Source organism: Phyllostomus discolor, chromosome 8, assembly GCF_004126475.2.
Source record: "Phyllostomus discolor isolate MPI-MPIP mPhyDis1 chromosome 8, mPhyDis1.pri.v3, whole genome shotgun sequence".
Classification (NCBI taxonomy): Eukaryota; Metazoa; Chordata; class Mammalia; order Chiroptera; family Phyllostomidae; genus Phyllostomus; species Phyllostomus discolor.
In genome coordinates, this window is record NC_040910.2 from 41,234,884 (window position 1) to 41,259,914 (window position 25,031).

Sequence of the window (25,031 nt, forward strand, 5' to 3'; positions counted from 1 at the left end):
CAACTTCAGTCCCAATCTGGCTGGCGTAAATCCCAATTCTAATCTGAGTTCGAGACCAGAGCTGAGACCCTAATCCCAGGCTGAGCTACCTTGTCCAGACTCCAGCCTCGCCAAACTCCAGCACAACCCACTTTGGAACTTGAGGTTTTCTAGTTTAAAAGCCACCAGCAGGTGGGGCCAGGTCCCCACAGAGCCTTCTTTCACAGTGTGGACTCCCGGAGCTATCGTCCAGAGCTCCCTGGTATGTGATGTGTACTGAGAGTCAGGAAGCTCAGAACCTAGCTTGTCCTTGGGGCCAGAGCTCCCAGCCCCAACACAGCATCTGTCACCTCTGTAGCCACAGAGAAAGTACCGCAGGCGGAAGAGAATAAGGGTGGGAGCTGTTTGGGATCTCTCCCCTTTCATCCCTGTGCCTCAAAGGGATTAACAAAGTGTGAACAAACTTTTTATGAGGGAGCGGAAACACTTCCCAGCCCCAGGCCCGAGTGTCTGGGCGAATGGGAGGAGTCGGAATTCCAGTCAGTACAGACAATTAAACCTAATTGGGCCTTGATGGATGCGACTGAAAAATAGGCAGGTGCAAGCGTGAACTGGGCGTGGGCCGAGGGAAGACCTGGGCCGGGTGCCCCAAGGACAGCCCGTCCTCAGGTCCGTGCAGACTTTAGGGAAGGGAAGGCAGGATGCGGTGGAGGTACTAATGGACCCGGCCTTGGCGGAGGCACGTCCTGGGCAAGATCGAAGTCCTATCTGCCCTGCGGCCGGAGGGACTAGATCATTAGTGCGACGAGCATAGACGTCTGGAGCCCGGCCGGCCCGCAAGAGCTGGGTGACCTCAGATTCTCCCTGCGAAGGGGTGGAGGAAGAACCTCTTCGATGGGGTTTAGTGTCTTGACCCTTTACGAAATGATTGAAGGGAAAGAGGAAAGCTATAGAACAGTTCGGGACGGGGCAGGGTTAGGGAGGATAAGTGTCTGAGGATTTTGCAAAATGGATGGGAGTCCTTTAAGGCGTCCGCCTAGCGCCGTCCCCAGACAACGTAGCTTCAGGGGGGGCGGGGCGTCGTTTGGGACCGCCTTCCTGGGGGCCACACCTTTAGGTCTCAGTGAAGAGCTCCTCGAGGGCCGGGGCGTGGCAGAGCCTGAAGAGGCGTGGCAGGGCCGAGAGTGGGCGGATCCTGGGCGTGGCGGGGCGGGACCCGGCGTACCGCCTTAGGCTGAGTCTCCCCGCGGCGGGTGGCGGGTGGCTGGCGGCGGAGACCCGGCGCGGCGGCCTTGGTTGCGGCCTCGGCCGGAGCAGCATGGATTGGGGCACCGAGCTGTGGGTGAGTCCAATCGGCCTGTCTCCAAGTTCTTCTGTTACTGGAGTACAGACTCCCGCCTTTGCCCCTGCAACATCTTAGACGAAGCTCCACGCTTTTCCTTCTACCGATCCCTGGAATCCCCGCTCCGCCCTCTCGGAGTTTCCCGGGGCGTCTCAGGACGCCCGGGGCCGAAGGGCGACCTTGCAGGTGCGGCCTAAGGAAACTGAGGCACAGGGTCAGAGTGAGGAGAAAGAAATCCTAGGACCAGGCCGGGACGGCCGAGTGAGGTCACCTATTTTGAGCGTCCAGGCTGGGCGGGCGGCTTATCTTACGGCCCCTGGGTTCTTGCCCGCCGCCCGCCTGTCCGGCTGGTGAGGGGGAGGGGACCGTCTGGCCACTTTCTACCCCACGTGGGTCTTAGAAGTTCTCACCGCCCTTTGCGTCGCCTCCAGTCTACACCTAGGGGCTTGGGACGCTCTAGTGGGGGAAGGGGTTGTGAGGCTAGCTCTCCTCCCTCAGCCCTTTCCAGGCACAAGGAGGGGCCGCCCCCAGACACCCTCTAAACTCAGCTCTGGAAACCCCAGGAATTTCCCCCTATCCTAGCCGGGACCTCCGACCCCTCCTCTTTCTGGGGGCGGTGGCATCTCTGGGTTCCTGGGTGCAGCGAGGTAACTAGATCGCCCCCCTCCTCAACTGTGGGATTTCTTTTGGAAGTGCAGTGGAGTCAGTGGGGTAAACTGAGTACATCGGGGTACGAGAGAGCGTGCGACCCGGAAAACTTGGTGTCTGCCCCCCTGGTCATTCTAAGCCCCCCCTCAAGCTGCAGGGAACCCTGCTCCTTTAGCCCTGACTCACGCCGGGCCGGCCGGATTTTCCGGAATCTGGGGGGATTAGGGGAGTGGCCCTGTCCCGTTCCACACCCCTCTTGGCAGTCGGGAGACGTCCGGAGACGGGGACCCTGCAGTCCGGCTGGGGCTCCGCCCCTGTTCCCTGGCCCTTCCCGGGAAGGGGAGGGGGTTCCCGCCGGTTTCCTGCCTCTCAGCTCCAGCCGCGCAGGGGCGGGTCTGGGAAGCCACTCCTTCTTGTAGCTCACAGCCTTGAGGCTCCCTGGTGTCTGGCGGCAGGGTCCTGACCCGGTCCTCCCCACCCCCACCTTCTGTCAGGATCAATTTGAGGTTATAGAGCGGCACACGCAGTGGGGGCTGGACCTGTTGGACAGATATGTGAAGTTTGTGAAAGAGCGGACCGAGGTGGAGCAGGCTTATGCGAAGCAGCTGCGGTGAGACCCTAGGGTGAACTTCCCCTGGTGCTAAAGGGCGCGTTTGGGGGCCTGGGGGCTCAGCCTTCCTGCCTCTCTCTCCCCTTAGGAGCTTGGTGAAAAAATATTTGCCCAAGAGACCTGTCAAAGATGACCCTGAATCCAAGTAAGGATGGAGAGGAGGTGTGAGGCTAGATTTGGGGGGACAGGGAGCGTTGATCCCATTTTACCTGTTAGCTGGGCCACTCATTCAGGTCCCTCACCTCTCATCTTGATTCTCAACTAGAGGTAAGAGCATAGGAACAGGCTCCAGGGGTGAATCCTAGATCACTATTTTCTAGCCAAACTGCTTTGGGCAATTGACTCAAGTTCTCTGCTTCCATTTCCTCCCACCTATTAAATGGGGGAAGCTCCAGCAGTTACTAAATAAGTGACTCTGGGCAAGTGACTTAAGTTTTGTGCCCCTGTTTTCTTCGTCTGTAAAATAGGCATGATGACCATGACCTTGTGGGGCTCATGTGAAGATTAACTGAGTTAATGTGTTAAAACAGTGCCCAGCCCATAGTAAGTAGGAGCATTTCACTCTAATCTGGGTCTCCTGTTCAGAATCCAAAAAGTTCTAGAAATTAAGTTTTTCCGGTAACTTATTTGGAGGCCACCTCTGACCTGAGCTCACTTGAAGTGGATCAGGTTAATTATGGGCTTGGTTTTTATCCCACTTGGTGTGAATATTAATACTTTTCACTGTGAAATTATTTATAGTATTTGATTACAGCAGAGGTGTCAAATTTATTTTCACCGGGGGCCACATCAGCCTCGAGGTTGCCTTCAAAGGGCTGAATGTAATTTCAACTCCTTAACAGTTAAGGAGTGTTACATTTATATAGTCCTAAAATTATTTCGTCCCTTTGAAGGCAGCCATGAGGCTGATGTGGCCCCCAGTGAAAATGAGTTTGACACCCCTGGACTACAGGAAGTTGCCCCTGACCCCACTGGGGTGATGCACAAAAGATGGTATAAGCATTGTGTGTGTCTTTTTTCTAGAACCCTCAAATTCTTAGTTCTGAAATTCATCCTACTCAAGAGTTAGGGGTATGGGATATGGACCAGAATTTGTCATTGCTTCAGGGGTGAAATGTCTTGGGTCTTACCCCTTCTCATGGAGATGGGTTCTGGGGCCTGACCTTTGGCTCCCTGCCTCTCTCTCTCCCTGAGGTTCAGCCAACAGCAGTCCTTTGTGCAGATTCTCCAGGAAGTAAATGACTTTGCAGGCCAGCGGGAGCTGGTGGCCGAGAACCTCAGTGTCCGTGTGTGTCTTGACCTGGCTAAATACTCACAAGAGATGAAACAGGAGAGAAAGATGGTAAGCGGTCTCCTCCCTGGGTCTTCTCGAGGGCCCCTGCCATGACCTGAGCCTATTGTTCCTCTTCCCACAGCATTTACAAGAAGGCCGTCGGGCCCAGCAGCAGCTGGAAAGTGGCTTCAAACAGTTGGAGAATGTGAGTTTGTGGGTGTGGAGGGTGTCCACGGTCCCAGGGAGCATGATGAGGGTTGCTGACCCAGGGCTGTCCCCTTTGTCTGGCCAGGACCACCCCCTTCCCTGGGGGTTTCCACAGTACCCATTGCTCCCCATTTACTGGGTGACTTCCTGCCAGTTACTGAAATCTTGGCTTCCCATACCCCCTTGCCATCAGGGATGGTGGCAGGCCCCTCATTCTGGTTCTGTTCCCCACACAGAGTAAGCGTAAATTTGAGCGTGACTGCCGGGAGGCGGAGAAGGCAGCCCAGACCGCAGAGCGGCTAGACCAAGATATCAATGCCACAAAGGCTGATGTGGAGAAGGTGCTTGTGGGGTCTGGGACAGGCTCAGAGGGCGGGATGGGACAGGGCAAGAATCTTCCAGTGACCCCACCTTGATATTCTTCAGGCCAAGCAACAGGCCCACCTTCGGAGTCACATGGCAGAAGAAAGCAAAAATGAGTACGCAGCCCAACTACAGCGTTTCAACCGAGACCAGGCCCACTTCTATTTTTCCCAGATGCCTCAGATATTTGATGTGAGTGCTCCGAGCCCCCAGCCCACCTTCCCGAAAAAGACCTCACTGTTAACCATCTCCTACATGTTTGTCCAAACCCCAGAGGCAGTGTCCCAGTCTCTGAACCGAAAGGGGTTTAGAGACAGTAATAGTGAGCTCTGCCTTCCGCCAAGTTGTTCCTCCTGCCAGGGATGTCTGTCTTAACTTTTGAAAATCCTATTTATTCTTCTAAGCCCCAGCTCTAACAACCCCTCTGAAAGATCTTGAATTTTCCCTCTTCTTTTTCAGCCTTCTATTCCACTCTCTGTCCTAATCCTGGGATTGGCAGTTATCTATGCTGGGTCTGTTTTTTCTTCTGGCTCCATTGTTGCCTCCTTTGAGAAACATTTCTTGACTCCCTAGGCAGGGAATTAGTGGGTTCCTTCAAGTCCCCTCTGAAACCACCCTGGCCCCTTGTCTCTCCCTTGACCGCCTTGGGTTAGAAGGGTCTGTGCTCCAGCCCCACCGTTAGCACCCCTGCCCTGTCCCTGCAGAAGCTACAGGACATGGACGAGCGCCGGACCACCCACCTGGGGGCTGGGTATGGGCTGCTGTCAGAGGCCGAGCTGCAGGTGCTGCCCATCATCACCAAGTGTTTGGAGGGCATGAAGGTGGCTGCCGCTGCCGTGGACACCAAGAACGTGGGTGCCTGATCCTGGGGTGGGCAGGAGGACCCCGAAGTCTAGGCACCTAGTCTGGCCCCTGACTGCCTTCTACGCTCCCCATGCCCTCCCTCCAGGACTCCCAGGTTCTTATTGAGCTGCACAAGTCAGGCTTTGCCCGCCCAGGCGATGTGGAATTTGAAGACTTCAGCCAGCCCATGAACCGCGCACCCTCGGATAGCAGCCTGGGCACCCCCTCAGATGGTCGGCCTGAGCTGCGAGGCCCGGCCCGTAGCCGTGCCAAGCGCTGGCCCTTTGGCAAGAAGAACAAGGTGGGGGCCAGGGTTCTTGGGGAGGGGATATGAGTGGGGATAGTGACAGTGGTGGGGGGGGGGCCCATTGAGTCAGCTCCAGCCACTGGAACTCTGAGTCCCGGGCAGGAATTTTCCTCTTGGCTGCCAGCCCAGGCTAGAGGGAAGGAAGGCGGTGATTGGCCTGGGAGTCCCCTGAGGCTGATGGGGGGCCAGGAGAAGGAGGGGGGCTGTGGCGTCTGTCTGCTGCTTCTCAGGATGCTAGGAGAAGACCTGCTTGTGGCATTGAGGGCCGGTCAAGGGCTCAGATACTGGCCCTGGGTACTTCCCCTGGGCCTCTCTCCATCCCACCTATGGGACTCCCAATATCCAGGCTGTTTTTATCTTGGGTTTTTTGGTTTTCAATGTCAAACACGTACCTAGACACTCCTGGTTTATACCTTCAGCAACTGCCCCCTGCCTAGTTTGTACCTTTGGCCCTTGCTACCCCGCTTCAGTTTATATATGGCACTCCTCCCTACCCGGCTGAAACACCACCTGTAATCCTCTGATAGTTCATGCCTTTGACCCTTCTCTCTGCTTGCCCTTGACTGCTGCACACATCTCCCCCCACGTTCTAGACTGTGAGCCCAGAAAGCTGGGGGTTGGGAAACAGAAACACAGGCTTAACCCCGACCTGGGTACTGAACATGGGGTGCAGGGGATGTGGGAGATACTGGGGAAGGAAGGGGTCTGGCCTTCTGGCTCACAGTCTGATGCCCTCCTGCCATCTCCCAGATTTTTGTGTTCTTTGCATGCATTTTCTGTATGTAATTGTGCATCTTGAGTTGTGGTTTTCTTACCGTTTTTTTTCTTTTCTCCATTTGATTTTTTCCTTTATTGCGTCCCTCCATCCGTCCATATCTGTACTCGTTCTCTGTACTCTCCCACCCCTCCTGACCTACCCCTCCACGGTCCCCACTGGTAGCCGCGTCCTCCACCCCTCTCCCCCCTGGGGGGCCCCATGCCCTCGGCATTGCCTAATGGACCCCCGTCCCCCCGCTCCGGCCTCCTCGACCCCTTGGCCATACTGAGTGAGATCAGTAAGTCGGTCAAACCGCGGCTAGCATCCTTCCGCAGCCTTCGAGGTAGCCGTGGGGTAAGTGAGGCCTCCAGGGGAGGAGGAGGGGCAGCCCCAGCCTGCCCAGCGGCCGGGTGGTGGGACCCTGGGCTCGCTTCCTGCTGCCGGCTGGGCCCCTCCTCCCATTGCGTGACTCGGACCTGCTTTGCTCTGTGCATGGCCTTGCCCCCCAAGAACCTTGGGTCGGGAGGAAGGTAGACTGGTGTATCTTATGAATGTCTTAGAGCCTGGGAGCTGCGACTCTGTGATCCAAACTCAGTTCTCTTTCCACCTTGTAGACAGTGGTGACTGAAGATTTTAGCCACTTGCCCCCAGAGCAGCAGAGAAAGCGGCTTCAACAGCAGCTGGAGGAACGAAATCGTGAACTCCAGAAGGAGGTTGACCAGAGGTAAGGTGAGAGGGAGGCAGACAAAGGAGAAAAAATGACAAAGAATTACAGATGCTTCTCAACTTAGCATGGGGTGATGCCTGATAAACCCATCATAAACTGGAAATACCAAAAGTCAAAATGCATTTATAATACCACACTGCATAGTATTACTTATTCACGTTCCTGATCGTGGCTGACTGGGAGCTGTGGCTGTCTGCTGCTGCCAGCCTCATAACAGTAGCGTATTGCATATCGCTAGCCATAAAAAAAGATCGAAATTCGAAGTATGCTTTCTACTGAATGGGTATAATTTTCAGGTCATCACAAAGTCAAAAATCATAAGTCAAACCATAGTAAGTCAGGGACAGCTGCACATTGAATGGTACTCAAACCTCTCCCAACAAGCCCCGGGCCCTGGCGGTTATATAGGTAATTCCTACCCCCTCGTAAGAAACAGTTACTTTCCATATTATACAACTCATTCGCACACCCAAAATGAGTGAACGCCACCAGCTCATTTTAGAGGCTGGTGGCGTTTCGATTTCAAACTCAGTTCGCAAAAATTCAAGAAAATAAAATTATGGGTTCGTTTTAATTCACTTACGATCTTAGATGCAACATCCTAGCCAGGCAAATCCAGTGGTGTGTGTAAAACTAACACACCATGCTGTGGTGATGGCTGCACAACAGTGTGAATGTGCTCTGTGCCGTGGAGCTGTATGGTTGGCATAAATGAACCAAAAATGGTTCAAGTGGGAAGTTTCATGTTATGTATGTTTTATCATAATAAAACAACTTTTTAAAAAGACTTAAAAAGTCATGAGCAGTTGGGTGTTAACCCCATAATGCAAAGACAGTTCAGTATATAAAAAAAAGCTTATAAGTCTCATTCGCCACATTAATGGGCTAAAAAAATGACATATGGTTATCTATTAACTAACTCAGACACTTAAAATATTAACAATAACAAATCTGGCAGATTAAACAAAAGTTTGTACTCATTCTTTCCAAACAGCAAGATCCTCTTCCCAGTCTTCTTACATAATAGAAATGACGTTTGCCACTTGCAGACAGGCAGACAAAGTCTATTTTTCCATTTTTATAAAAGGGCTTTTATTGGTGTCAAATTAGGGCTTAAGGGTACATGCTCTGGAGTCAAGACAGACTGACCTTGAATTCCAGCTGTTTTGCCTCTCTGTGCCTCAGTTTCTGCATCTGTAATATGGGTCATATGAGGACTGGAAAGAAGTTGAACCCATGTTTGACATTTTCCAGAAATTTATGCTCACAACTATTATTGCTTATATATTTAGTTTTGGAGGAAATAGGGCCCAGGGACTGATGATAAGAATAACACCTAGCAATTATAGAGCACTTACTGTGTACCAGGCACTATTCCAAACCCTTTCCATGGATTCACTGGCGTTCCCAAGTTTTCCTGAGAGACTGTGTGTGAGCAGAGGCAGGATCCTGGCTGACTTGCTTGGTGTTATGTTTCTGATGCCTGGAACAGTGCCTGCCATGCAGCCCTCAGTGTGCATCTGAATAAATAAAGGCACTGTTGTGAATCTTCACAACCATTCCCATGAGATATATATATATCATCATCCCCATTGTCCAGGTTAGCATACTGAGACAGGTTCAGAACAACCACAACTGACACAACTAGGAAATGCCCAGACTGGGATTCGAGCCCAGATGTTGAAGCACTACTAGTATGTGAGCTTTAACCACTGTCTTTGGCTATTTGCTCCCTGAAGCAAAGCCCATATTTTTTGCTCGTTAAATCACATAGGGCTGATCTTTTTCCTCTGCCTGTCTGGTCCTAGGGAAGCCCTGAAGAAAATGAAGGATGTATATGAGAAGACACCCCAGATGGGGGACCCCACCAGCTTGGAGCCCCAGATTGCAGAAACCCTGAACAACATCGAACGGCTGAAATTGGAAGTGCAGAAGTATGAGGTCAGGGAAGACCCTGGGGAGGGGCGGGGGCCGGCCAGCCCGGCTGAGTCACAGCCTGGGGGACAGGGAGGTGTTGTGGGGAGGCTCCAGCTGTTTCTCATCACAGCTCTGGGTGTGCATGGGTGATCTCAGGAAACATCTGAGCCCAGAGCGGGCTGACCCCAGAGCCCTGCCCTGGAACTGACCACATGGTCTTCTCTCAGGCTTGGCTGGCAGAAGCCGAGAGCCGGGTCCTGAGCAACCGGGGGGACAGCCTGAGCCGGCACACCCGGCCTCCGGACCCCCCAGCTAGTGCCCCACCCGACAGCAGCAGCAGCAGCAGCAGCAGCAGCAGCAACAGGGAATTACAGGACAACAAGGAGAGGTGAGTGGAGCAGCCACAGTGGATCTGCCCCCCGGGACATGGGAGGCCTCGCTTCACTGCTTTGCTCTCCCCTAGCAGCTCTGAAGAGCCCCCCCTGGAGGAAGGCCAGGACACCCCCATCTACACAGAGTTCGATGAGGATTTTGAGGAGGAACCTGCATCCCCTATAGGTCACTGTGTGGCCATCTATCACTTCGAAGGTGAGTATCAGTTTGGGTGGCGCTGGGGGGTGTCTGGCTAGGTTCTGTTCAAATTCGCCCGAAGCAGGCCTGAGTCCACCTCCACCCCCACGACAGGGTCCAGCGAGGGCACCATCTCCATGGCTGAGGGTGAAGACCTGAGTCTCATGGAAGAGGACAAGGGTGATGGCTGGACTCGGGTCAGGCGGAAACAGGGAGGTGAAGGCTACGTGCCCACCTCCTACCTCCGAGTCACGCTCAACTGAACCCTGCCAGAGGTGGGAAGAGGGAGGCTGTCAGCTGTCGGCTGCTGCTTCTGGGCCACAGGGGGGCCCCCAGGACCTACGCACTTTATTTCTGCCCCCGTGGCTTCAGCTGAGACCTGTGTAACCTGCTGCCCCCCACCTCCACCCCTCACCTCAGATGGACCCGCTGTGCCTTCTACCATTGATGTACATACTCGTGTTTTAAATCTTTTCTTCCTGCCACTTGACTAGGGCTGTTTCGTTTTATATATTAAAAAAAAATGATGTCAAGTTCTTTGAGTCCATGCTTTATTAGGAGATTTAGGTGCTGAGGTGGGATATTCAAATGCCACCCTCCTTACAGGCCACACGGGGAATGAGGAAGGGGAGGTGAACTTGGAAACACCTTGAACATACCCTGTCCCTTCCTAAGAGTTGGGTCCTTGTCTGTGACCAATGTAGGGAAAGGGCACTAAACATCATCCCTTGTGTGTTCATGGCAGCTCGCTGAGAACAGGTGGCATTTATTGAGCATATACTGGGAGCCAGGCATTCTCCACCCATGGCCTCTAAGCACTGAGCTGTAATTCCCATAACCCTTAGAAAGTGCAGCCTCACTTTTGTGTTGAAGGAATGCACAGAAAGGGCAAGCAATCTGCTAGAAGCCACACAACTTTTATTTATTTTTTAATTGTATTTATAGTTTTGGAGGGGAAGGAAAGGAAAGAAACATCAGTTGCTTCTCACAAGCCCCTAACCAGGAACCTGGTCCGCAACCCAGGCATGTGCCCTGACTGGCAATCGAACCAGTGATCTGGTTTTCAGAACAACACCCAACCCACTGAGCCACACCAGTCAGGGCTAGAAGTCACACATTTGAACTCTGGCCTCTTAACTCTGCAAGTTCCCTTATCATTAGGAGCTGCGTTTTCACCATTTGTGGGATGTGTGTGGGGGTGGGGATGGGGGAGGGCAGCCAGGGCCTCTAGACATCTGTCTTCTGGTGTGGGGTAGGAGGCTCCCCTCACCCCAGGGTCCCAGTATATTTTTAGGGGGCAGGGTGGGTCTTGCAAGTCAGGGTGTGGGTCCTCACCCTGTTTGGCTGTGTGAGCAACCTGGGATGACTTCCTTCGTGTCCTGCTGGCGTCCCCAGAAGTCTGAGTGTACCAGTGTGAAGAAGAGGATCTGCACTGAGCAGTCAGGCTCCAGGTGCTGCGACAGGGCACTGAGGATGTGCTGAAGCTTCTCCAGACGAGCAGCTCTCGGAGTCCCCTCGCCCCAACTTCCCCAGAGCAGCCTTCGCAGGAAGTCAGTGGTCAGGGCCTCCTGCAGCTCCGGGTTCGGCTGGAATCCTGGGGGCAGGGCTGGGTGCACTGGGGGTGGGGCCCAGTCCTCTTCCCTGCCCCTCCTCGCATCTGCATTTTCCCCTGGGGACTTTGATCCAGCAGAGGCTTGGAGGGACTCTGCTCCAAGTATTCTCGATAATTAGGTAGGGTTGGTGGGGAGCAGGCTGCTGGGCTGCTTGTTGCGGAGGTGAGCTGGGCCAGCGTGCATGGAGGTGCTGTTCCTGATTTGAGCTGCTAGGGGCTCCACCTTAGGGACTGTGCCTGGAGACAGAGAGGCCCGGAGTCAGGATTTGGGGTTCCAGGACAACCTGCGCAACAAACTTGGGAAGAGTTGGGAGGGGTGGGAGTGCGACCTGTGGGCGTGACTCTGGGGGGCAGGTCCGCCCCTTTCGGCTATAGGTCACTTTCATCACTGCTGGTTGCAAAGCAGGCTTGGGAGTCCCTAAGAGGAGCCATCCCAGTTTGTGTGGTGGGACTCTGGGGGGCGTGGCAAGAGGCTTCGGTCCCTAGCAAGATTTGGGGGCATCTGGTTAGGGCAGCACAGCACAGAGGGGGCATTCACCTTGCAGGCGCTGGGCCGCGGCCTTACAGAATTTGGGCGCGTCCTGGGCCATGTGACACGCCCCCTGCAGGATGCGTAGCAGCTGCTCTCAGCTCCTGTCCAGCTGCCCCGGGAGTTCCTCGCCCTCCAGCAGGCGCACCACTGTTACCACATGAGGTAGCGCCACCTCGCCAGGGTCGCAGGATCCTGTGGGGTGAAGAGTGTGGGGTTGGCTTGGGGCAGGGAGCAGAGCCTAGGGTGAAGAAGGCGGGACATTGGGCCAGGCATCCTAGGATTAAAGTAACCCGCGGGACTTCGGTGGAATAGGCTCGAGCCTCGCAGAGTTTGATTGAATGAAGGGCGTGGTATAGGGCAAGGGCGGGGCCTAGGGATTGGGGCCAGGACCAAGCCTAGTGCAGAGGCTGGGGCCTAGGGCACAGAAGGCGGGGCCTATGGTAAAGGGGTGGGGCCTAGGGCACAGTGGGGGCGGGACCTAGGGGTTGGGTCCAAGGCCCGGTCTGGTTTGGAGGGCGGAGTCTAGGGCGAAGAGGGCGGATCCAATAGCGAATGGGCAGGTCTAGGAATAGAGGCAGGGATTTGGCCTAGCCCTTGGTTAGAATTCTGAGTTAGAGTGGGCGCGCGGCTCCAAATGAAGCCACCTACCGGTGCCCTCATCCAGCGCCCGCATCAGCGGCTTCAGCTCCTGCTCGAAGGCCAGCGCAGCCTCGGTGTGGCTCCTTCGGAGTTGGCGCCACGTGCGTTCCAGCCGGGACACCTGGGGTAAGAACCCTGGTAAGAAGACTCCTCTTCCCCATCTCCTGCACTTGGGCGTTCCCCTAATCCCTGCACCCCATGCACCTGGCGCATAAGCAGGGCGCCCATAACTGCAACCAGTCCAGGCAAGTCCCTCGCTGTCCCTGGCTGCCACGCCAGTGCCAGCTCCACCAGGCCCTTCAGGGCGGCTGTACGCTCCTTCAGCGATTCTGTGCAGCTTGGCAATACCAGCGCACTGGCCAGCACCAGCACCTGTGCCTGTGGAGGCAGAGGGCAAGGGTATGGGGTCGTGGGGAGGTTTTGTATTTCGGAGTGAGGAAGGACACGAGGTGTCATTGCCCATCTCCCCTCCCTGAGTGGGGAGATTTGGAGATCCGGGGAATTCCAGATAGCTGCCTCACCTTTCCAGCAGTTCTAACCTCAAGCGAAGGCGGTGGGGAAGTGTGAGCAGCTCCAGGCCAGAGGCAACCCCCGTGGCATCCTGCTGAGCCTTGGTCATTCCCAGTAGGCCAGCAGCCTGGGGGCAGGGGCGTTGAGTCGGGGGAAGTGAGGAGGCCAAGTGAGCAGAGTGAGTACAGGGGTATGAGACTTGAAGTTGGGCCTCTCCAATGCCTGGTGAGAAGGGACCTTGTATGTGACTCACCTGGCAGTCTGCCAGTAATAAGTGGAGGGCAGTGCTCCCAGCATGGTGCTCCAGGAACAGGCCTCGGAGAGCACACAGGACTTCCAGCTCCAGGGGCTGATTTTGGGGGTCCAGTAGGCTGGAGGGGGTGCCAGGGGGGCAGAAAGACACCTCTGCCTGTGGTCTTGGAAAACATCTCTCCTCCTCCTCCTGGGCCTCCCACCATGGGCCTTCTGGCTCTGGGCAGCTAGCTGTAGCCAGGGGATGTTCCCTGGGCACCGGACACTTGGGGCACCAGCTCACAGTACATTGGGGACTGTCCAGAGGCATCAGGCAGCACCAGTGAGGGTGTTTGAGGTGGCTTGGTTGGCAGCTTAGCAAGAAGTTGCCCATCCAAGGCCCGAGGCTGTTAGCAGTGAATTCCAGGGGAGTCAGGGTCTTCAGCAACACAAGGCCACTACCTATGCAAGACAGAGCAAGGGTGGGCATAGCGGAGGCTCCTGGGGACCATAGAAGACGGAGTGCAGGAGGTGCACAGAGAAGACAGTTGAGTGGGTCCCAGCTCATCCACGCATTCAGTCAATACCCAGGTATTCATACCTATTTTGCCGTGGCTTTGAACTTTAACAACTTCCCCAGTATAAATGCTACACACCCCTGGTTTGAAAATAAACTTTCTTTGGTACTTATGTAGTTTTGCGAATTCTGAATACCACATTTTAAATCTGAATCCTTTGTTTCTGTCCCTCTGATTGAAGATGGCAAAATATTGATCGTAGAAAATAAAAATGTTAATCAAATTCACAAAACTGCATAAACATAAAAGCAACAGAATTTATCAAACCTTCAAATGATGTCATTTGTTAAGTTTGTGGCATGTTTACTTTAAAAATTATTAGAACTTAAAACTACACCCAGACTTTTGGGAGATTCTGTACTAACAAAACATTTAAATAGACCATATTATAGGGCCTTCCTGTGGTTCCCAGCTCACCCTGAGTAATGGCCAAAGTCTTCCCAGTAGCCAAAAAAGCTCTCAAAATCTGAGTTTCAGATCTTCTTCCTACTTCCCCTCACTGCCACTTCTTCAATTACACTCTCCTCTTTTTGTTTGAATAGTAGTTCAGACTCTGGTTCTGGCCATGGGACCTTTGTACTGTTCTTTCTGCCTGAGCCACTCTCACCCTGTTACCCACATGCTTCTTGTCCTTACCCCTCGGAATTTTTCTCCATGGGGCCTTTCCTGACTACTATTTAAAATCCCCCATACTCTGTTGTATCTCTTTTTAATTTTTTCTTAAAATGTACTGATTTTATAGAAAAAGAGCAAGGGAGAGAGAAAGAGAGAAACATTGACTTATTTATTGTTCCACTTACTTATGCATTCGTTGGTTGGTTCTTCTATCTGCCCTGACTGGGGATTGAACCCACAACCTGGGTACATCAGGATGATGCTCCAACCAGCTGAGCTACCTGGCCAGGGCTCTCTGGTGTACTTTTAATTATTTTTTTTAAAAGATTTTATGTATTTACTTTTAGAGAGAGGGAAGGGAGGGACAAAAAGAGGGAGAGAAACATTGATATGAAAGATAAACATCAATCTCGTATGTTACTAGACCTGGGACCAAACCTGCAACCCAGGCATGTACCCTGACCAGAAATCAAACTTGTGACCTTTCACTTTGTGGAATGACAGCCAATTGAGCCACACAGGCCAGGGCTATTATACTTTTAATTCTTACTCCAAATCATCCACAATTGACTAATTTTTGTTGTTCCTGGTCTATCTTTTCCTAACACGATGTGAGCTCCACTAGGGCAGAAATCTTTGCCTCTCTTGTTCACTGATGGATCTCAGCACGTAGCACAGGCCCTGGCATGAAGAGAGGGCTCGTGCTGAATGGGCTGGGAGACAGACAGGGCAGGTGAGGCAGACCAGGCATGAGGGAGGGGGCATCTTCTTTAGGGGGGATGATTAGGGGAAGCTGTTTTGGGGAACTCATGTTAGATGAGAAGGAGTCAGAAAAAGATTAGGGGGATGGGCTTTCCAATGGCGAGAACAGCTAGTATAAAGGCCCTGCAGCAGGAACAAATCTGAAATGTTCTAGCAAGGGAAAGGAAGACTGTGACACCGAAGGCAGTGCAGGCAAAAACAGGGGTTATTAGGGAAGTCAGCCATGGTCAGAACACGTGGAGCTTGAGAATAATGGTAAACCCACATCGTAAGCACCTATAAAGTTCCTATGTGTTTTTTAACCACTGTAACAACTTTGAGAGCATTATTGTCTCCATTTCCCAGGAGGTTATGTCACCTCCCTAAGATCACTCAGGGAGTGAGGGGCAAAGAAATCTCTGAGCCATGGGCTGTCGTGGAAGTCTCACTTGGTCTACGGTGGCCTTCTCCTGACTGCCACACATGCTCCAGGCCTGCAGGCTGACTGGCTCCACTTCCTAGCCCTGGGGGACAGAGACAAGGTGGGTGTGTAGACCCAGCCTGAGCAGGGCGGCCCCCGCCAGTGCCCAAAACCACTACCCACCATCACTCAGGGCCATAGGGTCTCAACCACGGTGCTGTCTACCCCTGGGGACTTGGCAAGGTCAGGAGACATATTTTGTTTGTCACAACTATGGAGCAGGGTGGGGAGGATTCTACCAGCATCTAGCAGATAGAGACCAGGGGTGCTGCTCAATACCCTACATGCATAGGATAGCCCCCACAGCCAAGAATGATCTGGCCCCAAGGATCAATAGTGCCGAGGTGAAGGAACCCAGGGGTTTTTGGTGTCACCAGGTAGGTTGGGAGTCTGTTGAGTACCTGAGTAGCTCTCCCTGAGTCAGGCTGTCTAGGAGGGTGCCCTGGCTCAAGCTGAATTGAATAGACCCTTCCCACACCACCGGCCTGGAGGCCACAGCCCCTGTAGCTTGGGTCAGTGGGTGCTGGCTAGTCACATAACTGTGAACCAGGGCAGGCAGGCTCAAGAAATACTCATCTTCCAGCTGAAAAAGGGATGTGGGCCGGCCTGACCGGGACACAAGGCCACACAGAGCACCTTAAAGCGCAGGGCTGAGCCCTGCCAGCGGCAGGAGATCACAAGGTGGCCCCCACGGGATGGAGATGTGAGAACCAAGAAGTCACCATCTTGCTGGAGAAGAGCCTCAGCTTTCTGGGGATGGATGATGGGGGCAGGGGGTTTAGGCATGAGCCCAGACCAGTAGGTAATGGTACACCCTCACCCCCACCCCACCCCCATCCAAGAAAAGCCATCCCAGAGACTGGATAGTTTTGTACCAAACCGTTTACCCTTTTCTCATGGGTATACCTCTGGACTACATTTCCCAGGCTCCCTTGCAGTTACAGCTATCATGTGACAAGATCTAGCCAATGTGACAAGGGCATAAGTGCAGTGGGGACTGTCCACACCTGGCCCATAAAAACCATCCTGCAAAATCCTACAGGTTCTGTCCCCTATTTGTCAGCTGACGTTACCAAAGCCCGAGGGTAAGGCTGAGCCACAAGATGGGAAAGGCTGGGGTCCTGATTGATTTCTGGCATTCCATATACTCACTCTTCAACCACCTTGGACTGTGACATAAACAAGCCCTTAAATGATCCCAGTACACTAATCAGAAAGAATATATGCACCCCTATGTTCATAGCAGTGTTATTTACAGTAGCTAGGATCTGGAAACAGCCCAAGTGCCCATCGGTAGATGAGTGGATAAAAAAGATGTGGTACATTTACACAGTGGAATACTATATGGTTATGAAAAAGAAGGAATTCTTACCCTTTGCGACAGCATGGATGGACCTGGAGATTATTATGCTAAGTGAAATAAGCCCGTCAGAGAAAGACAAATACTGTAGATGTCACTTATATGTGGGATCTAATGAACAAAATACTCTGACAAACAAAATAGGACCGAGGCACGGATACATGGAGCAGGCTGACAGATCTCAGAGGGGAGGGGGACTAGAAGAGATCAGTCAAAGAACACATATGCATAGCCCGTGGACACAGACAACACTGTGGTGAAGGCTGGGGCGGGGGGCTGGGTGGAGCGGGGGCAAAGGTGGGAGAAATGGAGGACATCTGTAATAATATCAACAATAAAAAAGTCAAAAGAAAATGTGTATTGTGTTTAGTCAGTGACATCTTGGATAGGTCTGTTATAGCTACTAGCTGATGCTGACCGGTACAACTCCCAATCTAAGTAAACGTACTGTCTTGCTTTGCAACTGTGGCTTCAAAACAGCACATTAGTTGGATTATTCCATAGTGTAGCCCATAAATCCTCCTTTATAAAATTTTCAAGCTGTCTTATGACAGCCACGATGGCTGGTGTGGTAACAGGAGCTGAGGGCTCTGACGCCAGAGAGGCAAAGCAGAGCTGGTAACAGGGGCTGAGGACTGAACAATGCATGCAGTAGACACGTGTACAGCCTTACTGGGTGCTAGGTGCTGCTTTAGGTGTAAAACATGTGAACTCATTTAATCCTTTACCAAGGTTAAACAATAGGTACTATTATCCCCATTTTACACATGGGCGAACCGAGGTCCAGAGAGATGAAATACCTTAGCTTAGATCACACAGAACATAAATTGTAGGGCTGGGATTTAATTCTAGGATGTCTGACTCTAGGGTGTGGGATACGAACCACTAACCTACACTGCCTCATGATTTGATAGGGTGCCCAGGGTCCCAGGACTCCTGATAGTTGAAGATGAGGGTGGGGAGCCTTGAACTGAGAGGGAGATGGGCCCTGGTGGCCATAGGTGCCTGGGACCCAGAAAGAAAGAGAGACAAACAGACCTAAGGGTGCTTTGAGGGAGCTAGGACCTTCTTCAATCTCTGTTACCACCCTCAAAACTATCCCAAAGAAAGTGACAATTTAAATATAAGGAGTGACATCCGACACCAACCAAGCTTCAAGGCAGACAGTGGTCCCCAGTTACCCCTTCCAAAAGACCTTGATCCTAAATCCCTCCTCTGGGACCTAGGAGTCCCCAGCAGGTCAAAGGTGGGAGAGGCTCCCCATTGCAATGTGCTGAGTCTCTGCAGGAGGCAGTACCTGGTGGAACAGGGGGTCGTAGTACCAAGTTTGGCTGGCAAAGTCCTCTCCATCTCGTGGCAACCGCATGGAGCTTTTCGAAGCAGTGGATGCTGGGGCTGAGTTCTGCACTTTTAACAGGCCTCAGTCTTCCATATCTGTAAAATGGGAATAATTATTCCTGCTTCCTGGGTGGCTGAGTCAGCCCTTCCCTTCTGTGCTCCCCTTAGTTTTTTTAAAATTTGTTTTTGTGTTCCTCTTAGTTTTGGAGATAACAGCCCATATCCTATCAAATCTTAAAATGTATCTTTCTCTGTATATGTATATATTATATAAATACATACTTTAAATTAAATGAGCTACTCATAGTCAGAAGGAATGTGTGTTTGTATATGTGTGTGTGTGTGTGTGTGTGTGTGTGTGTGCCAGACATATAGGTGAAATCTAGACATATGCCAGACTACAGTGACCCTTGAACAGTGCAGGGGTTAGAGACACTGACCCCTGTACAGTCAAATATCTGTACATAAATGTCGACTCTCCCAAAACTTAATTACTAATACCCCATAGTTGGCCAGAAGCCTCACTGATAAAATAGTCGATGAACACATGTTTAGTATGTTATCTGTATTGGATACTGTATTCTTACAATAAATTAAGCTATGGAAAAGAAAAATGTTGTTAGGAAAATACATTTCCAGTATTTACTGAAAAAAAAAAAAACAAAAAAACAAAACAACCCACACATGAGTGGACCCATGCAGTTTAAGCCCATGTGGTTCAAGGGCCCGCTGTCTGTATCCCTGTGATCAGGCTGCGAGTAACTAACTTAGAATCGGCTGTGATTTCATGAAAACAGCCAAACATTCATGGGGATTCTTGCAAAGGGAGAAGACCTAGGCCCTACTTTCAAATGCAATGGTATGTTATGCAGATGACATAAGGCTCCATTTAGAAATTGAATTAACTAATTGACTCAGACCAATATTATATGGCACCTGCTGCGTGCCAGGCACTGTTGTAGGTGCTAGAGACCCAGCAGTAAACAAAACACACTACAGACCACTGCCTTTCCAGTGTGGGAGATGGGGATTAGGAGAATAAGTAAGTAGGTGAGTGTGTAGATAGTTCCGAGAGAGCTAAGCAGAAAGGTGTAACCAGGGGTGGGATGCGAAGCTCTGAGTGGTGGATGCTGATTTCCCATCAGAAGGCCTGGGAAGGACTCTGTCAGTAGGGCTGGAAAGACTTTGAGGGCAGGAACCCGGTGGTCCTCAGGATGTGAGAACATCCCAGTATGGAAGTAATTTAATTGACTAATGTCTGTAGCTTCTAAGCAACCTGTGTGCACACAAGGATTCTTAGGGTGTAAGCAAATCTAATCTATACATGGCCTTCCAATGTAACACTACATTTAAGGACATTGAAAGGCCACATTTTTGTAGAAATGTCAGCAAATACAATTTGGGAGCCAATACATTCCATCATTATTATGGTCAAATTTAGGTCTCAGACACTTTGGGACTCACTTGACCATCAAATCATGCAGGTCTGTCTCAAATATCTGGTGGAGAAAATCCACCCTGGATAGGAAGAATGTAAGGGGTCCGCTTCTCACTCTCCCTACCCTGCAAGGTCTCTGGGGCCTGGCCAGGGTCTGTGGGAAAAGAGCACCAGGATTCTTACATCCTGAGTCAGCCTGGCTGAGGGCCTGAAAGGCACAGGAAGTTCCCAGACCAGTCCTAGGTGACTTTAGGGGGCGGAGACCTGGGCCTGGAGCTGGCTCCTGGCGATGCATACCTGAGCACCAGGTGTGTCTCCTGAATGCCTGTGCACATCCTGTTTGTCAACCGGGCTGGGCCCAGCCTTGTCTTAACAGTCCTCCAACTCCAGTTTCTTCTGTCTCATGTCCCTTTAGTAGGCACTGAGGTGCGTTACTGAAACTCTGGTTAGTCTGGGGTGGGGAAAGCTCAGGGTGGGCAAAAGATACCCTGTGTCTTTTGGAAAGTTTCTGGATATTTGGGCAGAGGAGAGAGGAAGGGGACAGAATCAGGAGAGGGGGTGAAGTAGGGGTAAGCATAGGGAAAGGAGGGAGGGCATTCATGCCCTATAGGCCATATATGGGTATACACATCTCAGGGGACAGCCACCAGCAAGCACATATACATATGGACACAGGTGGACAAACTTGACACTGAGCAACCACCGATTTGTTGAACACTTACTGTGTGCTGTTCTAGACCCTCGAAATAACATTTAGGATAGAGACATGCTCTCACCCTTCGCTGTCTGGTGGACAGACACACAACAAAACAAGAATAAATCCTGAAAGTAATCAATGAAGGTGGTAAAACAGGGCGAGATGTAATAAAATGGCTGGAGAGGCCAGGCTACTTCAAATAGCCAACTCAGGGAGGTCTCTTTCAGAAGGTGACATTAGAGCTGAGACCTCCGTAAAGGGAAGGAGACAGTTATGCAAAGATTTGGAAAAACAGCAGTTCAGGTGGGGGATACTGCAAATGCAAACGAGATGTGGAGTTTGCTTTTTATATTTGACAGCATCAAGTAGGCCAGTGTAGCTGGAATACAGCGAGCCAAGAGCTACGTGGTCAGCAGTGAGGTCAGCAGGGGCCAGACCATGCAAGAAACGGTGGACCCCAAATTTTCATCTCAGTCGGATGGAATGCGAGCTATGGAAGGGTTTTAAGTGAGGGAGAGGCACAATCTGGTTTGTGGTTTAAAAAGATCGGTCAGGCAAAAGTGGAAGCAGGGAGGATGTCCGTGTTGCAAAGGAAACACGCTTAGAGGAGCACTCCTAGGTACACCCAGGTACACGGGTACGCGTGATGAAGAAGGGCCCAATCAGGTATTTGGCAACCCATTATAAGTCCGCGGACCGCGTGGACAGACACCCAGGTCCTCCCTGAGTGCCGGTGGTCTCACCTGAAAAAAAAAGGGGATTCCCCACGCGAATAAACCCTTGGTCCTGGATTCACCCGGGGCCCTCCACTCACCTGGGCCAGGACCTGCGGAGCTGGAAAGAGGCTGGGGCGGAACCCAAGCCTGAGGCTCCGGGACCATCTCACCCCGCCCCTCAAGACCACGCCCCCTCTGACCCCGCCTCCAATTGCTGCCTCCAAAACTTCACTTCCTCCCCTCATTCCCGCTCCGCCTCCTTAGAACCTTTCCTGGCACCATCCACGTCCCCTTTGGATAACACCTCCTTCTTCATAGACCACACCACCTTGGGAAACTGTCGGTCCCTAAAAGTCGGCCCTTCCCCTTAGAACATCGCTCCGCCCCCGACGACTGGCCACGCCCACTCGCCCGTAGGTCCCTGTTAGTCTGGCTTCTTAGAATTCAGCTCCTTTATTACCCTCAGGCTGATCCTAAGTACCCTTGGCTCTTCGGGAGGCGGGAAAAGGGTATCCCTTTGTCCCTCGGGGTTCCGGGAAGGGGCGGGGCAGCCTCTCGGAGTTTTCTCGCTTGGCGGGGAGTGGCAGCGGCTGTGACGTGGAGGGGTGCGCTTCCTCGAGGCCGCCCCCTGGAGTTTCCCGGAATGGAACCCCAGCTGAGTGTTGGGTTTTGTAGAGAGATGCGGGGAAAACACGACAGCTTCCCCCAGTGACAGCACGATGGAGTTGAGCTAGACTCAGAAGAGACACGGAGGGGGTGGGGGAACGTTCAGGTAGTTTTCCAAGTAGGAGGAAGGAGATGGTGGAGCTTCCATCATGATGCTTGGAGACAAGCAGAGAAAGCTTGCGGGGGGGGGGGGGGGGGGGGGGTCGGGAACAGGAGAGAACGCCCTGGCCACACTGAGGGAGCGGGGAGAAGAGAGGAAGGGAGGGAGGGAGGGAGGAAAGAGCAGTGGTCGCAGTTAACATTTATAGAGCACTGGCTGTATGCCAGGACTGTATTGCTTGCTTGACCTGTTTCGACGCATTTAATTTTTACCTAGGCCACTCAATGAGGAAGGTACTACTTTCATCACCCCCATTTTCCAGATGCAGAAACGGAGGCGCCGGACAGCTAAGCCACATGCCCAGATAGACCCGGTTTGTGAGTGGTCGATTCAAATGTAGAGCCCCGGAAGGCCATCCTGTTTTCCTTGCTTTTGTGTTGGCAGCCCCACCATCTCTGATCCCTACCATAACGCTAAACGGTCACCCATTTTACAGATGAGGAAATTGACACATAGAGAGCCAAGCATGCTTGGGAATGAAAAGTTCTGGTACCTGTAGGATCTCAAAGCTGTGAATTTCCAGGCTGGGCTACACTCTCCCCCCTCATGTGGAAGAGGGGCTCAGGAGGGGCTGAGGGGAGTATCTTTTCCTTGACACCCTGCCTCCCGCCTTATTTTGGTACAGTCAGAGGGTAGGGGGTTTGTCCAGCGAAGTGGCCTAGCGCCCCCTAGTGGCTACAAACATTAAAATGCAAGCGGTGTTAGTGAGCTTGAGGGGGACAGGGAGGCTATTCACAACCTAGTAGGCGAGAGACCGCATAGACAGATGATTTCAGTTGGCAATAAGGGCTACGAAGGGCTACGAAGACAGTAAATGTTAAACAAATCAATTAAGGAATTACACTAGCGAAGTCTATAAGGAGAGAGATGGTAGTTACCAGGGCCACGGGGATAAATACATGGATTTGGAATGTCAGAGTTAGTGCCGAAAGAGCTTTCAACCATTTATTTGTTTATTCATTCAGTTAACAAATATTTACGGAGCATGTATATGTGCCAGGTGCTGAGGGGGTGGGTCCAGCAGTACATAAGAGAGAAATGTCTAAGTAGACAATAAAGAAATATTTGATGATCACGGCTTAAAGTAGGGATAGGGTGTGATGGAGTAGGATAAAAGGCTGTGATCTGAAATAGGGCGGTTTGGGAAGACTTCACGAGAAGGTGATATTGAGCAAAGACTTGTAGGTGGCGAGGCAGCTAGCTATAAAGTTGCCTAAATCAGAGGAGAAGCATGTGCAAAGGCCCTGGGGCAGGACCAGGCCTGGCTTGTTGGAGGAACAGCAGGAGACCTTTATGGCAAGTGATTGAGTGGGGAGTGGGGGAGGTGAGGGCAAAGAGGAAGGGAGGGCAGGTCATATAGGGCCTTTTGGGTTGCTGGGAAGACTTGCCCCCAAAGAGGAAGGTATGCGGCAGGAGGAGGGACATCCTGACTTGACTCAGGTGCTCCCAGGCGCCCTCTGGCTGTTGTCTCGAGGAAGAGGGCGGGAACGCAGGGACCAGGGCGAAGGAGACTGTGCTGGTCCAGGCTGGCAGTGATGCGGCTGGACCAGGGTGGAGGCAGGGACGGGGGTGAGCAGAGGGCGGATTTTGAGTATTTTCAGGTGTTACTGCTCAAAGCTTGGATATGGAGACAGGCAGCCGGGCTCGGTCTGGCTAGCCTGACCACCGGCAGCCCCTTCGTCTTCCCAGGTGCCCAGGCCTTGTGTTGGTGAGGGACAGACAGCTCCCTCGTGGAAGGGGCTGGGCTAGGCGGGGCTGGACCGCAGGTGCTACCCCCGCCCCCACCCCCACGACTCCTCCTCCTCCACCCCCTCTCCCGGCGACAGTTACAGGCAAAGAAGAGGAAGTGGTAGCTAGTAGCACAGGCAGGCGGGAGGGCGGGTGGTGGAAGCTGCGAGGGGTTCGCGGGCCGACCGGGGAAGGCAGCAGCCATGGAGCTGTGGCGACAGTGTACCAACTGGCTGATCCAGTGCCGGGTACTGCCGCCCAGCCACCGCGTGACCTGGGACGGGGCCCAGGTGTGCGAGCTGGCGCAGGCCCTTCGGGATGGGGTCCTTCTCTGCCAGCTGCTTAACAACCTGCTGCCCCACGCCATCAACTTACGAGAGGTCAACCTGCGTCCCCAGATGTCCCAGGTGAGCCCACTGCGGGCTGTCGAGCGGAAAGTTGGAAGTGGGGGTATTCCAGGCTGGGTTAGTGCACTGAACCTCTGGGCCGGCAAGGTAGAGGGGTATATGCCAACTTCGCTGCTGGCTTAGGGGACAGGGGGATGTGTGGATGACAACACTGAGATTCTGGGGTGACCCACCCCAGGTTAGCAGGAATGCGTTCATAGCACGAAGTGAGTCCAAATCTAAGTTGGGAACTGGCAAGCTGGGGGTTAACCACTCCTGAGCCCCAGGCTGCCTTCACTGGGGTTCAAGGCCTCAGGTGCCATCCTCTGAGAGGCTTGAGGGGGTACCTAGGAACCCCCTGGATGGCCAACAGGGTGCCTAAGGGTTTTTTGACCCTCTACCCCCAGATTCTGGCTATGGGGGAGGGGCCTCCTCTGCCTCCTTCCCCACATGTGTCTCCTCCTCTGGGCCCTGGGCCCCTTCCTTCCCCTCACATCTCCTTCCCCTTGGCTTCCTGCCTGGGCCTGGGGCAGTTTGGGCAGGTGGGGGGCTGTGACCTAGGGCTCTCTTCTTCCTGGCTCCCCTCATCCCCTGGGGGACGTTGAGGACCTGGTCCTGAGCCCCCGAGAGTGGGTTCTGGGGTTTGGGCGTCTAGAAATAGCTGCTCTTTCTCGGTAGCAATTTCTGTATGGGCAAAGGGTCCAGAAGGAGGCGGATTTGACTGTGACCGCCCCCAGCTCAGGAAATACATTCAAGTCCCTATTTGAATGTGGTTGGGGTGGGGGAGGTAGCAGGACTGGATGCTCTGCAGCACCTTCTCTGGTTCCCTCTGGCTGAATGGGTGCTGGGTGGAAGTGGCATGCTGCTGGGTGGGGGCTGGGGGTGCCCTGCCTGCCACGGGGGTCTGAGGGGACCCACAGGCCAGCCCTTAGGCTCTATGCCAGGGAGAAAGCCTTGTCCAGAGGAGCTGTAGGCTGGTGGGTCGGAGGGCGGTTGGGGCATCCATAGCCTCTCTCTGGTCTGAGGTGCCATGTGCAGATGGGGGGAGGGGAGGTGACTG

General features: G+C 52.9%; 3 protein-coding genes across 8 annotated transcripts in view; 2 read left to right on the forward strand and 1 right to left on the reverse strand.

Annotated features, from left to right (window-relative positions):
- The first annotated feature begins 1,193 nt into the window (after positions 1–1,193).
- Positions 1,194–10,073, forward strand: TRIP10 (thyroid hormone receptor interactor 10). 5 transcript variants are annotated; one of them, XM_028519723.2, is made up of 15 exons: positions 1,194–1,321; positions 2,464–2,579; positions 2,668–2,724; positions 3,774–3,921; positions 3,995–4,057; positions 4,296–4,400; positions 4,486–4,614; positions 5,127–5,273; positions 5,372–5,566; positions 6,513–6,683; positions 6,944–7,053; positions 8,865–8,997; positions 9,201–9,361; positions 9,440–9,561; positions 9,658–10,073. In XM_028519723.2, exons 1-15 carry the CDS (start codon positions 1,298–1,300, stop codon positions 9,804–9,806), a joined length of 1,830 nt encoding a protein of 609 aa, XP_028375524.1. In that variant the 5' UTR covers positions 1,194–1,297; the 3' UTR covers positions 9,807–10,073. The 5 variants fall into 5 exon arrangements, with proteins under 5 accessions (XP_028375524.1, XP_035888174.1, XP_028375525.1 ...); XM_036032281.1 differs by having other exon boundaries at positions 3,780–3,921; XM_028519724.2 differs by lacking the exon at positions 6,513–6,683.
- On the reverse strand, positions 8,421–21,091 carry SH2D3A (SH2 domain containing 3A). The gene is given in 15 exon segments (XM_028521276.2): positions 8,421–8,576; positions 10,879–11,137; positions 11,694–11,879; positions 12,336–12,447; positions 12,531–12,703; positions 12,846–12,963; positions 13,090–13,323; positions 13,325–13,473; positions 13,476–13,568; positions 15,451–15,509; positions 15,511–15,525; positions 15,884–16,100; positions 16,103–16,232; positions 18,140–18,276; positions 19,916–21,091. Coding segments are annotated over 14 exon segments (1,866 nt in total). The 5' UTR covers positions 18,209–18,276; positions 19,916–21,091; the 3' UTR covers positions 8,421–8,524.
- A 2,590-nt stretch (positions 21,092–23,681) lies between these two features.
- VAV1 (vav guanine nucleotide exchange factor 1) overlaps positions 23,682–25,031 on the forward strand; it is a 57,626-nt gene continuing 56,276 nt past the window's right edge. Inside the window, exon 1 of one of the 2 annotated variants that reach the window (XM_028521707.2) lies at positions 23,682–23,992. In XM_028521707.2, the coding sequence (XP_028377508.1) occupies positions 23,789–23,992 (204 nt within the window). In that variant the 5' untranslated portion in view covers positions 23,682–23,788. The remainder of the gene's footprint in view (positions 23,993–25,031) is intronic. The other variant, XM_036032284.1, reaches the window with a different exon arrangement.

Bases quoted from the DNA above. Each gene is read 5' to 3' on its own strand.
- TRIP10 (XM_028519723.2), top strand. From the start codon at position 1,298: ATGGATTGGGGCACCGAGCTGTGG. The intron at 2,580-2,667 runs GTGAGACCCTAG...CTCTCCCCTTAG, and splicing joins GCTTATGCGAAGCAGCTGCG to GAGCTTGGTGAAAAAATATT. The intron at 8,998-9,200 runs GTCAGGGAAGAC...GTCTTCTCTCAG, and splicing joins TGGAAGTGCAGAAGTATGAG to GCTTGGCTGGCAGAAGCCGA.